The following is a 15,052-nucleotide window of genomic DNA, read 5'->3' as shown; positions in this document are numbered from 1 at the left end:
CGACACCCACCAGGTTCCACACTCTACCACCTGCTGCTGACACCCGCCATGTTCAGCATGTGCCCCCCTGGTGGTCAGCACACATCATAGCGACCAGTTGTTCAGTTGTTCTGCCGTTTGGTCTATTTGCATATTAGGGTTTTACATATATAGATTACCATCCATCTATTACCCCACTGAACCTAATCATTAGGTTTCCATTTTCTCATTATTGTACATAATACCACAGTGAAAGCTCTGTGTCTGTATAAAAGTTTCTTTGGGGTATCTCCCTAGAAGAGAAATTGATGGCTCATAGAGTATGCATGTTTGCAGTTTTACTTGATTTTCCAAAATCAGCTATACCAATTTACACTTCCCAGTGCAGTTTGTCAGTTCTCATTCCCCCACATCTTCAGTAACAGTTGATATTGTCTGGATTCCCAGCCTCTGGCTTTGCTAACCCACTTTCTCTCTCTGGATTTGCCTATTCTGGACATTTCACATTAATGGTATTATATAATACATGAATTTTTGTAATTGCGTTTTTTCACTTACCTTAATGTTTTTGAGGTTCATCTCCTTTGTAGCATGTATCAGAATTTCATTCCTTCTTATGGTCTATTAATAGTTCATTACATGGATATACCACATTTTGTCTATTCATTTTTCAGCCGATGGAAATTTGAGTTGTTTCTACTCTTGGGTATTATGAATAATGCTGCTATAAACATTCATATGCAAGTGTTTGTATGGATATATATTTTTATTTTCTTGCCTATACATATATTTATATACTTAGCAGTGGAATTACAGAGTCATATGGTAACTATGCTTAACATTTTGAAAAGCTGCCTAAGTGACTGTGCCATTCTACAATCCCATATGCAATGCATCAGTGTTCCAATTCCTCTAAGTCCTTGCCTCCAAAACTTGTTATTGTCTTCCTTGTTCATTCTAGCCATCCTAACGAATGTAAAAAAGAATTTCCCTGATGACTAAAAATGTTGTCTTTTTTTTTTTTTTTTCATGTGCTTATTGGCCATTTGTATGTCTTCTTTGGAGCAATGTCTATTCAAATCCTTTGCCTATTTTTTTAATTAGGCAATTTGTTCTTCTGAGTTGTAAGTGTTCTTCGTGTATTCTCAATACAAGTCCTTTGTCAGATATATGATTTATAGATATTTTCTCCCATTCTTTGGGTTGTTTTTCACTTTCTTGATGTCAATTGGTGAATTTTCATATTTTTCGTTTTCATGTTTCCTGAAAACTTCAGTTTTCAAAATTGTGTCCATATTGTCTGCTGAGTGGATGGATCACAAGTCAGATAGCCTTGATATGCACATGGAGAATACAGTAACTGCATCTAGTTTTCTGTAGATTAAAAAGTCCTGGCCGAAACCGGTTTGGCTCAGTGGATAGAGCGTCGGCCTGCGGACTGAAGGGTCCCGGGTTCGATTCCGGTGAAGGGCATGTACCTTGGTTGCGGGCACATCCCCAGTGGGGGGTGTGCAGGAGGCAGCTGATCGATGTTTCTCTCTCATCGATGTTTCTAACTCTCTATCCCTCTCTCTTCCTCTCTGTAAAAAATCAATAAAATATATTTAAAAAAAAAAAAAAAAAACTCCTGCATTGGACACAAAAGCACAGACTTTCTAAAGTCAGCTAGGTGAACCCCTCAGCCAGGGAAGGTAATTTACCTTTGATAACACAGAAGATATACCTTGACACCTAATTAGAATCCTATTTAATAAAAGAGTAATATGCAAAGTGACTGTACCTCCACTACGCCCATAAGCCACGCCCACCAGCCAATCAGGAGCGAGTATGCAAATTAACCCAACCAAGATGGCTGCGGCCACGAAGTGAGCAGGAGACTTGGGTTTCCCTGGCAATGGAGGAAGCCAAGCTTTCCGCCCACTCTGGCCATGCTCAAGGCTACAAAGTTTCAATTATAGAAGATAAATAAATCCCAGATACCAGGGCCACCGCTTGGGTCACTGGGGGATGTGGCTGGCCTGCAAACCACCACAGGCCCCTCACCCAGGCCACCCCATGCCCCAAGGGAACCCCCAACCTGATCCAGGACACCCTTCAGGGCAAACCAGACAGTCCCTACCTGTGCATCAGGCCTCTATCCTATCTAATCCTATCTAATAAAAGAATAATATGCAAATTGACTGTCACTCCAACATACAAGATGGCTGCCCCCATGTGGTCAAAGATGGCTGCCCCCATGTGGACACAAGATGACTGCCACAAGATGGCTAGCAGGGGAGGACTGTTGGGGGTGATCAAGCCTGCAGGGGAGGGCATTTAGGGGTGACCAGGTTGGCAGAGGAGGGCAGTTGGGGGTGACCAGGCCTGCAGGGAAGGGCAGTTGTGGGTGATCAGGCCAGCAGGGGAGGGCAGTTGGGAGGGACCAGGCCTGCAAGGGAGGGCAGTTGGGGGTGATCAAGCCTGCAGGGGAGGGCATTTAGGGGTGACCAGGTCGGCAGAGGAGGGCAGTTGGGGGTGACCAGGCCTGCAGGGAAGGGCAGTTGGGGGGGACCCAGGCCTGCAGGGGAGGACAGTTGGGGGTGACCAGGCCTGCAGACTAGGGCAGTTGGGGGGGACCAGACCTGCAGGAGAGGGCAGTTAGGGGTGACCAGACCTTCAGGGAAGGGCAGTTAGGGGCAAAGAGGCTGGCAGGGGAGCAGTTAGGCATCAATCAGCCTGGCAGGGGAGTGGTTAGGGGTGATCAGGGTGGCAGGCAGAAGTGGTTAGGGGCAATCAGGAAGGCAGGCAGGCGAGCAGCTGGGAGCCAGCAATCCTGGATTGTGAAAGGGATGTCCCTTGAGGGGTCCCAGATTGGAGAGGGTGCAGGCTGGGCTGAGGGACATACACCCCCATGCACTAATTTCATGCACCAGGCCTCTAGTTTAATAATGAAAAGCATTGAAACCATTCCTTATATTTCAAAACTGTTGATTAACTCAACATCATTTGGATTTCTGTTTACCTGATCTCCTCCTATTTCTTCTTTTCTTTATTCCCCTCCTTCCTTTTCCTCCTCTTCCCTCCCCGCTCTGTTTTAATTTCAGATTGAAAATGGCTCAGGAATCAGTCAGCAAATTGACATCAGAGAAGAAAGTGGAGACAAAGAAAATCAATCCCACGGCCAGTCTGGTAAGATACATTTTTCAACATAACCTCAAGATTTTTCATTATAACTGATGTGCACTCAGGAGTGTGTCTGAATTTAAAGGATAAAACTCAGGGGAATGGCAGGTAGTATCCAGCTTCTCAGTTCCCACCCCAGAGTAGTGTATACTAGTGAGAGGAGGGAGTGAGGATCAAAACAGCTTCATGTGTTTACCATCAAACTCAACAAAGGTCATCCTATATAATAAAACCTTAATATGCAAATTGACCGAATGGCAGAGCAACAGGTCTCTATGAGGTGCACTGACCACCACGGGACAGACTCCCACAGGGAAATGCACTCCCACAGGGGGAGCGCCGCTCAGCCAGAAGCTGGGCTCACAGCTGGTGAGCACAGCGGCAGTGGCAGGAGCCTCTCCTGCCTCCACAGCAGTCGAACATCCCCCAAGGGCTCCCAGACTGTGAGAGGGCGCGGGCCGGGCTGAGGGACCCCAAGTGCATGAATCTCGTGCACCGGGCCTCTAGTTTTCTAATAAACCGAACTGAGTCACTTGTCATTTCATACCCTTCCACTGCCCTCCCCCCACATGCCGTGATCCCCCTCCTCTCAAAGCACCTTTCTCCTGAAATGTTTAAGCATTTCACTCTCATCAATTTCTTTCCCCAGTTAAAGAAAGGGGCAGGCTTATCCTCTTTTGGTCATTAGAAAAACTGAGATGCAGAAAAGATACAGTCTACCTGTACCATTTCACAGATGGATAACAAAAACCAGGACCACACTCTGAGCCCCAGAAGTCCCTCCCTGTCCTAGAAACCAGCAGTCTGGTCCGGCTTCCTACCTGTGGAGGCAAGTTGTCCTCCAAGGTCATGTTTTCAGGGTGGATCACAATGGAACTCCACCTGTTCGTCACAGACAGTAGTTGGAATAACTAAATGGTTATGAACCCAAGGTGTCAGGATTCAAATCCCATTTCAGCCACTTACTAGTTGTAAAACCTTAGTGAAGTTCTTTTGCTTCTCCCTCTCTTGTGAAAAGAGGGAAATAATATTATCTTTGCTTTAGGGTTATTTTGAGGAAGGTAGGAAGAGACAAGTAAAGTGCCTAGCACATAATAAGAGCTCAGTAAGTGTTAGTTCTTTTCCTTGTTATGAATTTTGGCAACTTTGGTTGGCGCTGCAATGGGGAACAGCAGTGAGTGGAAGGTGGGAGTATCACTCTCCTCGCTTTGATTTTCAGACCCTCCCTTCCCTGTGCCCTGACCTCCTACAGCTACTTGGTGTTATCCTTTTGTGTCACAAGTACTTTTTGCTAGCTGCTTCAATTGCTGTGACAATCCAAGTGGAAGATAAGTTATAAAGTGAGATTATTTCTGTTGATTGACTGTGGTATCTCTCATAACCCCATCAGCAACTAAATGAAATGTTGAGTGAGGTTGATGAGTGAGAAATAGAGAAGCCAGGGCCACACAACTTGGCCAGCAAAGGCAGTGGTTAGTGCACACGAGCCCCTACCTGAGCAGACACATCCTCCACGCCCAGTGACACTCTGTTCATTACACTCACTTGTAGGATTTCAGTAACAGTGGGCTCAACCCTGATTTTTACCTTCTGTCTTCATCGGCCTCTTCCCCTCCCCCCAGGCCTCTTATTTGGATTTCTGTTCTAACTTTTATAGCCAAACCCATATCCAAGGGCAAAGAGAATGGACATAGCTCAACAGACCAGTAATTTCCAACCAGTGTGCCACAAGAATTTTTAAAACATACAATACCTGACTGTTTAGTCAGAGGTGCTGACCTTGTTTCCTTTAGATTGCCAGATTTAAAAAAAATGACAACAGCCAACACAACAATAGCCATCCAGTGTGAATGAATCAAAATTATATCCTTTTTTTTGTTGTTGTCAGGTTGGCAAAAAAGATGATATATTTTTTTGGTGTGCTGAAGAATTTTAGTAATTAATTTATGTGTGCCATGAGATTAAAAAGGCTGAAAATCGCTGCTTTAGACAAGAGACTCAGTGCTATTCTTTTGTAGGTGACCTCCACTATGAGCAAGCTCCCAGTTGTGATCCTCAACTTGTTAGGGTTGTTTGTTTTGTTGTTTATTTTGGAAGAAATTAGGGAAGAGCTTGAAAACTGATTCCTGATTTAATTTCATAAGACCGGGATGGGGTCCAAATTAGGGATGGGTGTTTAAAGTCATCAACATGCATTTACATCTAGACCAATATAATAATTTATTGTAACATCGTATCCCCTGGATCACAAGCAGCTGAGGATCCACTCTCAAAGGGCTTCTCTCTGCCTCTGCTCTTCCCGAAGGAGTGTACTTCTCCCGTTTCTCCTTTAGCCTTCTATTCCCCGACCCCTAAGAGCAGACACACCTATCACTATGCTTAATATATTTACTTCTCTAAATCCCTAGACACAGTGAGGGCCTGTGTTTCTGTTTTGTGTTCTTGTTTGTGTTTACATCCTGCCAGCAGACTTCCACGTTCTTCCCCATGAGAAATTTGTCCCTGGGAGGGAAGCTCAGGGAAAACAGAGCAGAACATCTATGGCGAACGGGAGCTCCTGCCATTCTACGTAGACCATATCTGATCATCTTCCATTTTGACTTTTCGTATTTAGACTCCCTAGAAACTATTTCTTAAGCATTCCATAATTCCATTAGTGGGCCATGGTTAGGGATGGAAGAAGCCTTTGAGTAACACTACAAAACTAGGACTTCTGTCACAGAACAACAACCTGGAATAGTAATGGTCAGTGTTTCAGATGGATATACGTGGCTTACTAGCTGGTTATTATTTTGTTGGTTTGTTGGAGAGTAAGGGTGATAGGTTGGAAGGGGCTGGTAACTGAAGGTTTCAGGAAAGAAGGCTAGAAACACTCTTATTTCTAGGGCATGTAGTACAACTCTAGAATTCTAGACCAAAATTTTAGAAACTTATCAAAATTTGAGGAAGTTGAAAAATTAGAAAAGGAATGATAATAAACTTGTTTGTTTTTTTTTTCTTAAACAACAGAAAGAAAGACTACGTCAAAAGGAAGCTAGTGTGACCACCAACTAAAAAAGAGACACTGAAGATGACAGCAAGACTGAGTACCTTGCTTATCCTTTGCAACACCAGCATTGCAGGAAGTTCTTGAAAGACATGTTACTAAATATTGCTTTTGCTCATGGCTTTGTGAGGTCATCTGCAGTGAGAACTCGTGCCTTCCCAAAGAAGTCCCTGGTTAAGCCACAGAACCACTGACAAGCTGTGTAAGGGAACATTGCAGGAGTATTTGATGATTGTTTCTGTAGAGGCCCAAAGTCAACTTTGTTATGAGATCAAAAGAAATCCCCAAGATTTTCCAAAAATTTTTAAAAGCAAAGATTCCAGGCTTTCTGACCCACTCTTGATATATATAAATTTGTGACCAAAGAAGAGAGGGATCTTATGACAGTTACCTTGAGAGAGTTCAAGCCTTTACACACTGCTGGTTTGACTATTGACCTTAATTTTGATCCCATTGCATCAAGATCCTGAAGTGTCTTTCTCGCCAAAAATGTTGACGTTTACCCAAACTATTTTTAAAGAGGTCCAAGACTATGTATTTCCAAGAGGAGAGAAATGGTTATCTTATTGTTGTTCATGTTATGGAAAGGAGAGGAAATGGGATTATACATGGTGGAGCAACCATAAACTTCATAAATCTGGAGAACAAATTATGATACAGGGAGTTGACATCAGCCATTAAGCAATTAATTGTGGTTTCCTGGACCAGCAGAGAGTCTCCATTCCAAATTCTGGAAGAAACAGTTATACCTGAGCAGGGAGACACTTGGGGTCAAAGCAATTGCTTGGACAAGTGACCCAGCAACAGAACACATTTCACGTTTCAGAACATTCGTGAACGGGCAATGTCTTGTTGATGTGCACCTGAGCTCTACGTCTTGTTCTGGGACTGTGTGCAGCCAGACCTTTCCCACCAACCCCAGGAGGCAGTTTCCAGACAGGACTGCAAATGTTACTTGCAGCCTTTTGTTCTGACCTTGACCCTTGACAGACAGGCATGTGACAGAGGTCTTTGGTGTCTGAAATATTAAGTTCAGAAAAGTTCTTTACATGCAAATGCAAAGAAGGTGTTCACATTAATGGAATATCATGTACGTGCAGCTTTTTCGGACCCTGGGAGCCGACATGACCACTGCCCCTTGAGTCACAAGAGAAAGAAATCTACCTTGTGAGTAGAGAAAAGAGGGGACAGGGTGAATTGATAATAGGATCAAAGACTATCAGGTTTGGGCCTTGAAGGGAGAGAGGTCAAAGCTTTTTCCTCCGAATGGTGGAGCAACAACCTTAAAACCCTTCCCAATCCAGCTGCGGTGTGTGGCCTGACCCTTGTCCCATGATCTTCCCAGAACCTCTCAACTTCCAGGTGGCTGAATGTTTACCCAGGGCATGCCTGCCAGGTATCAATCCCCTCAGGGACCCATAATAGATCCAGCTTATTAAAGTGGCACCATATCCTAATATAATGCCCATCTTGGGAATCAAGAATGCACAGTCAGGATCCAATCAAGTCTCTGAAGCCATATTCATGCAGGTGCTAACCACCTTTTCAAAAGAAAGGAATATGGTAGCATAGTTGGGTTGTTGTTTTTTCCAGTTCAAAATAAAAGGAAGAGACAAGCAAAATAGGAAAGCTGGTAAGAAACTTACATGACTAAAAGAAGTTACTTGTGAGCAAGAAGCTTTTTAGACTAGACTGTTTTCTTATATTGTTTCTTCCTTTTCACTTAACTGTGAAGAAAATGTAAGGAATTCATCAATTGAAAACAAATTTCGCTTACAGCCATCCTGGGCTCTGTGACATGCCTTTTGGTATTATCGTGCAAAAAAAAAAAAAAAAAAAAAAAAGTGCCTGTGTTGCCTATGCCTTGGGAATCAACTTTGAGTTCAGTAAGCCCAACATATGTTTGGGTCCATGTGTGTCCTTAGAGACCCTATGGGAGACAGCTGCCAGTGGCTTTCAGTGGAGTCGCCATCATCCACTTTAAGTCTTGAAGCGTGGTGCTCATAGGAAAACAAGCAGGACTGTCACTTTGGCCACATAACCCAGCAGGAACATGCTCTCAGGGAATCAATGGGGAAGAATAAGGAGTGGGAACATTTAATTTGAGAGTTAGATAAATGCAGCCTGAGGTGGGTTTTATCCTCATGGATAGACTAGAAATTGGCAGTAAAATACCTCTTTCTAAAGAGCAAAGTTTGCCTGCTGATGTTGGGGAAACAGTGATTTTGTAAGATTAATCAAAGGCAATATGTTAGTATATTAAGACACCAGGGCAGGATCGCCATCATTTTCACCCAGTTTGAATCCTGCAGTATGTATCCAGATACCCCCTCCCCAATCCACACACATGCTACACTGTTGACATCACCTTCATTTCTAACTTAAGTTGATCATCAGTCAAGGTTTCCAAGAGTTGTTCAAGGTAGGCCATCTAAAACAGCCTGGAGGCCTTAAAATGTTCCCTCTAAAATGTAGTTGAGATTGTGTTTACACACAGCAGGTGTCTCTAAACTTCTCATGGAGAGGAAATAGTTGGGGTACCACTAGAGCTTGAGCATTTCAGGCAAGCAGGACTTAAGTGGCTGTTCTGAGCACAGCCCTCCCCAAACAAGCGGGAGAGTGGCCAGTACTGCTATTCTGCTTAACCAGACACTCACATCGGGCTTCCCAGTCAGACTCTGGGAAATCTTAGCTTGTGAAAATCATCTTCTCTTCTAGCCAAGATTCATTACATCAGGGCACAGTTGATAGCAGTTCCGATTCTTGCATGAGTAACTGGCATCATCCCTCAAGCACACAAGTATATCATATATTAAACCAGAGCATGATGTAACTATCTTAGGTAAAAATAAAAAAACCTCAGGCCTGTGAGGTGTCAAAAATCAGGTTACAAGGAGGTGTGCTCTATGGCTTTTAACACAAGAAGAGGCAGCTTACCGGGGGAGAAAAAGGGAAGAGTCTGGTCAAGCAGAAATTGATGATGGTGACTCCCCCACCGTCACAGGTGATGGACCTGCTGCCCATCAGTTGCCTTTTGAATACTTGAATTGACGTCCATGATGTCTCTTCAAATGCTTGCTGCAACTACGTAGGAATTATGGAGGAAGAATTTCCAAAACCTGAGAAGTAGGATAAGGAAACCTGGTGGTGCTATTACATCTGGAAATGTTGTAGCCTAAACAAATTGGCAACGTGGTTGAGGAATTGAATGTCAGATTGTATGCTGGTCTCCGACCTCCTGTTCTCCAAGTAGGGACAGTAGAAGCTGCGCACCTGCTGAACCTCCCTTCGGCACCCCTTTGTCCATAAGTACTGTGAGAAAAGGTGTTTTCTAAGTAAAAAGCTCCTATGCTACTGGTGGAGCAACTGGAGAAACTGAAGGAAGGAAAAGAATTTTTGGTGGTATTGGAAATCTCCCCAAAGATAGTCATCAGTATGGTTCTTGGGCTTGGATGTAGCAGAAGGGATGTAAGTGTATTTGTGCACATCTCTCCATAGATTGCACTCCTTGCAATGGGGAGTTTTCATTTCAATTATTCTTGCTTTCTTGAGTGTTACGTTTTCTCATTTCTATTTCTCCTTCCTTGCCTGCTGTCGTTCATGCAGATCACTGCCTACAGCATCCCAGCAGTCAGCGGCTAGTCAGTGTGTGAGGGGGAATTAGCAAAACCGCAGTCTCTATCCCAGAACCAGGCTTTAACTTTGGCAAGGGAACCTCTTCACTCCTTGATCTAATAAGTTCGTCTATTTTGACACTCTCCCTTCCCCCAAACAAAGATAAAACCAATTTAGGGCTTTCTGTGTCAAGAAGAGAGAAGTCAAAAAAATACAGCTTTTTCCAAAAAAATATCAAATATACAATGTTATAAAGTGGTTTAAGTTGTCTTTAGGAATCACTAGGAAGAACTGTTGGATTTGAGTTTTATTTTCCTTTGATCCTGCCTGTTCTAATCTGGAAAAAAAAATCACAAATGAAATAAACAAACAAAACGCCAAGAACTGGAAGGGAAAATAAAAAGCATCAGCAGATTTGGCAATCTACAAATTAATTTATTGGTTTTCGAATTATAAAAAAAAATGAACTTTGAAATTCAATGAGTTAATTTTTGAAAAAGCCATGTAGAAGGAGAAGTGGCATGGTGTAGTAGAAATGCTAGACCATTTAAGTTTCCTTACTCTGGATTTTCTTAAGAGCAGTTTATAAATGCATGGAACATCCAGAAGACCATGACTATCACATTTCACATATTGCATATTGTACCTTCAGGAACAGTACCACTGAAGAGAGTGGATTCAATAAAGTCATAACCTTTCATTCATGTCAGCTACTTTTCATCATAAAGAAATCTGCAACATAGGAGAAACAAGTTCGTGTGGCCAACCTAATAGTATTTACTAGGAATTGAAAAGTAGGAATCATTTTTAGCCCCTCCAAAATGCAAATAACTTGTTGGATATTTGTCCATTTTCCAGCTGTACAGAGTAACAGTCCAGCTGCTTGGAACCTTCTCTGTAATTGGGGCAGAAGTCACTTAAAGAAAAGTACCTTCAGAAACAGGCCTAGGCGTATCTGGCTCCTTTAGGCTCACATATCAGTATGTACAACTACATTAGCAATTGAACCCAGGCATGACTAGGCTCCATAACAGCTGTATGGGACTGAGCGGCCCATTTTGTGTCATTTGTGCATACCCACCAGTTGTTGACACCTTGTTAGAAGCATTGAATGTTAGTTTCACAATTCTTCATTTTCTTCCCAAGGAATGGGCATTCTAACAAACCCTCCTCCAGATCAATGCTTTGCTGGGCAGTAGTGAATTCAAGAGAGTTTTAATATGTCCAATTTGAAGCCCATTGTGTGGTTGACAACTTACTTGAAAGCATAAAGATATTAAAATGGCAGCTAGCTCACTCTGTCTCTTAAGTCCTTGGGAAATTTCTACCAATGCAGAGATTAGGGAAGCAAATCAAGCCTCATTCAGTAGGTTAGCTGTCCTCAGATGGAGCGTATTGGATTCATTTCCCCTCTATCCCCAGCCCCTCTCCCAACCAGCCTGGTGGTTGTAACATAGAGGACCTTTTTCCTCTCATCCTTCCTTTCTCTGGTATGATGATTCACTTCAATCAGCAGTTCAAATGAACTCCAGACTTTATTGCATATTATATCTATGAAGTGCTTGTTCATGAATTTCTTCTCCTCTCTATGATCTGGGGACGACTGACTTAATCTCAATTTTTATATGGAAGTGGTAGCTAAAGCCATTAATTTATTCTTCTACGTTCCATCTATGTTTATATAATTTTCTGTTTGTTTGTTTTTTAATTTTCCCTCAATACTAAGAACCTCCAGTCTGCCTCTTTTTCTAAAAGCTGATCCAGATACTTCCTTCTATGGGCTTTTTAAAAAATGTTTTATGTGAAATCCTATAGCATTGGACTAGCAAAATTGTAGAAATTCACCTCCAAAGAATTTGGCATTCTCCCCCATGGAGTAAACAGCCTGCTACCAGACCTAGGCTGTTTTGTAGGCTGAGCATTTCCCTAAATTCTGTCTGTACAGACACCGAGGCACCAAGGGGCTCTTTGTCTTTGAAACTATAAAAATGTCTAAGAAGATAGTGAATAACTCTTCCCCATATATAGTGTGAGCTGACAACGCATTATGCTTAGCAATGAAGAAGTCAAGTGTTTTCAGGTGTGCATTCATGGTGGCTTGTCAACATCTTTGGCAAAGTTGTACCTACTTTGCTTTCTTGTTCTCTTTCAGGGCTTACTTCCATTCTTGTCTCATGGAACAACTGTAATTTTATTTACCAGTCAGCTTCCCAAATGAAAGCTGTTCCCATAGAGCACCGAGTGTACAGGGAAATTACTCTCTCTCTCCCCACGACATGGATGATCAATGTGTTCAGAAATGAACTCTCTGAGAACTCTTGGGATGTACTTTGAATTCCAGGTCTCTTTCTATGAGATATATAAAAATGGGTGTATAGCATACAAAAAGTGTACTACTCTTTCCAATAAAAGACTAAAAAGATATTCAAAATCTTTATATTTTAGGTAGATTTAAGTAAACTGTAAATACCTAATTTTTTTTCCTTGCTCCTTGGCAATTGGTCCCTACCTATAGTCTTATTTCCTTACAGCTGATGACCAAGACATAAAGAAGGTGGTCTCAGTCCCACTGAGATTCACTCTGTGTAATCCTCCAAAAACATCCATTTCCTTTGGAAACAAATCCATGAGTGAGGGGGAAGTCTAGCAACAATTCACCCAGGATTTTTTAGTCTACCAGAGGAATAAGACTATTCCAAGTAATTACTTTTATAATTCTGCAGTTCTTCAATTTCTCAAAACACAAATAATATGACTCTACTATTAGTCGAATATGTAATCTTCAAAGAATATGAGCATTTTAAAAAGGATTTCTCTTTAAAGAAACAATCTGAGATAATCCTAAAAAGGCAGGAACTTTTAAATTGAGAAATGGAATAATTTTTAAGACTCTTTAGACAAAACATGTCTTTGATTCATTATAGTCTTTTCTCTCATTGAGTTTTAATTTAGCCTACTGTGGGGAGCAGCGTGCCCCTGGAGTCTGATTTAGGGAATCGTGCTTTGGCCTGGAAAATCAGCGCTGGCCTGCACGCCCAGACCTAAGTGAAATCAGTCAGCATCCTAATAGGAATCAGGCCTAACAGAAATGTAAATTATCTCAAGTCCTTAAACGTTTAATTTTCTTAGCAACACCCTTTCTTAAAATGGACACTACTTTCTTAAAATGCATTGGATCCATGCAGTTATGTGTGTTCATTCTACCTTGTGAGATTGCAAGCCATGGGCTGAGGGAGAACAGGTGACAGGGAAGAAGGAAAATTTGAACAAGGCCAGGGTGCACTGTTTTGCTGATTATTGCATTGTTAGGGAGCTGGTCATTTTCATCATGGTTGTACCATTGGCAACTTAAGGAATCTGTATTAGGCAAATGGGACCCCCCAGTGTCTCATATTGGGCGGTACCCTAAGGAAACTGGCCTGTGCCTGCTGAAATAATGTCATTCAATTTCATAGTCATCGCCAAGGGTGGTGTGATCTTTCTCTTTTCTCTGTGCCTGTCCAAAAGTCATTTTGGCATCTAGCTTCATTTCTGTTTTCTCCTTTCAGTACATCTGCTGTGGCCTCCCCTTCCTTCACACCCCACAGCTATTTTTTTCTCACTTTACAGTTTCTCCAGGACCCAGCTCTTTTACCCCTTTGCCTCACAGACAGCCCAGTGCCTCCCTGAGCCCTCACCCCCTCCTCTCACACCCAGTGCTCTGCTTCCCAGGCCTTTGGACAGGGCGCTCCTCTGTCACCAAGTGAGACACACTACTATGACTGCCTCTTGTTAATGTCAGCATCACCTCATCACTTAGGCAAAGAGGGAAAAATCCATAAAAAGGATGGAAAATACATTTCTTTTTCATTTTATTCTATTTTATTTTAAGAAGGTTAGGGGGAGGGTTGGTCTCCTCAACTTCTCATAGATTTTACTTTAAAACTGTCTAACTGGGACCATTATTTTGATAAATTATAAATCAGTCCAGCTATGCTGCCTATGACTGAATTTTTGAAGCTCAAATAACTTTTCAGTGCTATTGGACAAATTGACTTCAGTTTTGTACAAACATTTTGAATCATGGGCTTTTTATTGCCACTCCATTCTTACTATTCATGATTCAAACATCTCCATGCATCTGGATCAGACATCGACAATTTGTGGTGGATTTCAAATCAACAGTAACTGTGACACTCTTGAAAGGGCATAAAGAGAAAGTATAAGCACGTCTCAGATAGTCAAATGTTTGACTTGCAAGTATATTAGCCCAATCTGTAGAAGTCATTTTAAAGGATCTTAAGCAATAATGAAGGCAATTTGAGAAGTGAGGCGGCACTTTAAAGACATGAAACTTTACATGACATGAAACCTTACATGACATGGTCTTGGATATTTTTACTGTAATAAGCTAATTGGATTCAGGTATTTTTTCCTTTAAATTTTTTAAAAATATATATTTCTCATTTGTTTGCCTATTTAATTTTTGTCAGTGCTGGAAATGCTCGTTAGTTGAATTTGTAAATGTCACTTGCAACCAAATGAAGTATTTATTTTTAAAAAGAAAAGGTGAAGGAACCAATATTGATTGTACATAATGAAAATATGTGTGTGCGTATATATGTATATTTTCCTCCTTGACACTACTTGGTTACCACATCAAGTGTATTTTTGTACATAGTATATATTGGTTAGAAAAATGTAGATTGTCTACTCAAAGGATTCTATCTCTATGATAGGTTATATTTATTCTAATCTATTGATACCTCTGTTAATTTGTTTTAAGAGATAGAACTCTATTTTTTTGGAATTTGCAGAGAACTGCATTCATGGCTTCCGATGGTAAATATGCTAAGGGTATTTTAATAAATCTTGGTTTCATGTCTGTCTGGTGTGCAGTGCAGATTTATTTCCAGGAGGCATTTTGGAAAAGTATTCCAACAGTACTCTACCTTAGAGAAACCAGTCACTTCAAACTTTCATTGCTGCCCAAGCTCCACATTACTACTGAGCTGCAAGAGCTGAGTCTCAGTAAACCTGTCATTCATATTTCCTTCTTTCTGCCCCATCCATCCCGCCAGCCATGGCAACCTGCCTAGGCATCAAAGGCTACCACCAAACACACAAACCCAGCCAGGCATTGTCTCAGCTAAGCTGATCCAAAAGCAATACTACCTAAACATGTATTACCCAAGGTGGGGTGAGTGGGAGGAGAACCACAGGGATTGGTGACTTCAAGTTGTGGATTGGTAAACAATATACTAGGGAAAG

General features: G+C 41.8%; 1 protein-coding gene across 2 annotated transcripts in view; it reads left to right on the top strand.

Moving 5' to 3' along the window:
• FMN1 (formin 1) overlaps positions 1-14,609 on the top strand; it is a 444,801-nt gene extending 430,192 nt beyond the window's left edge. For both annotated transcript variants that reach the window (XM_080658928.1, XM_080658929.1), the window contains 2 exons: positions 3,063-3,147; positions 6,151-14,609. In XM_080658928.1, the coding sequence (XP_080515054.1) occupies positions 3,063-3,147; positions 6,151-6,195 (130 nt within the window). In that variant the 3' untranslated portion in view covers positions 6,196-14,609. The remainder of the gene's footprint in view (positions 1-3,062; positions 3,148-6,150) is intronic.
• Positions 14,610-15,052: the final 443 nt, after the last annotated feature.

The sequence above is a fragment of the Plecotus auritus genome, assembly GCF_963455305.1.
Source record: "Plecotus auritus genome assembly, chromosome: 1".
Classification (NCBI taxonomy): domain Eukaryota; kingdom Metazoa; phylum Chordata; class Mammalia; order Chiroptera; family Vespertilionidae; genus Plecotus; species Plecotus auritus.
This window is presented reverse-complemented; position numbering and strand designations above follow the sequence as displayed.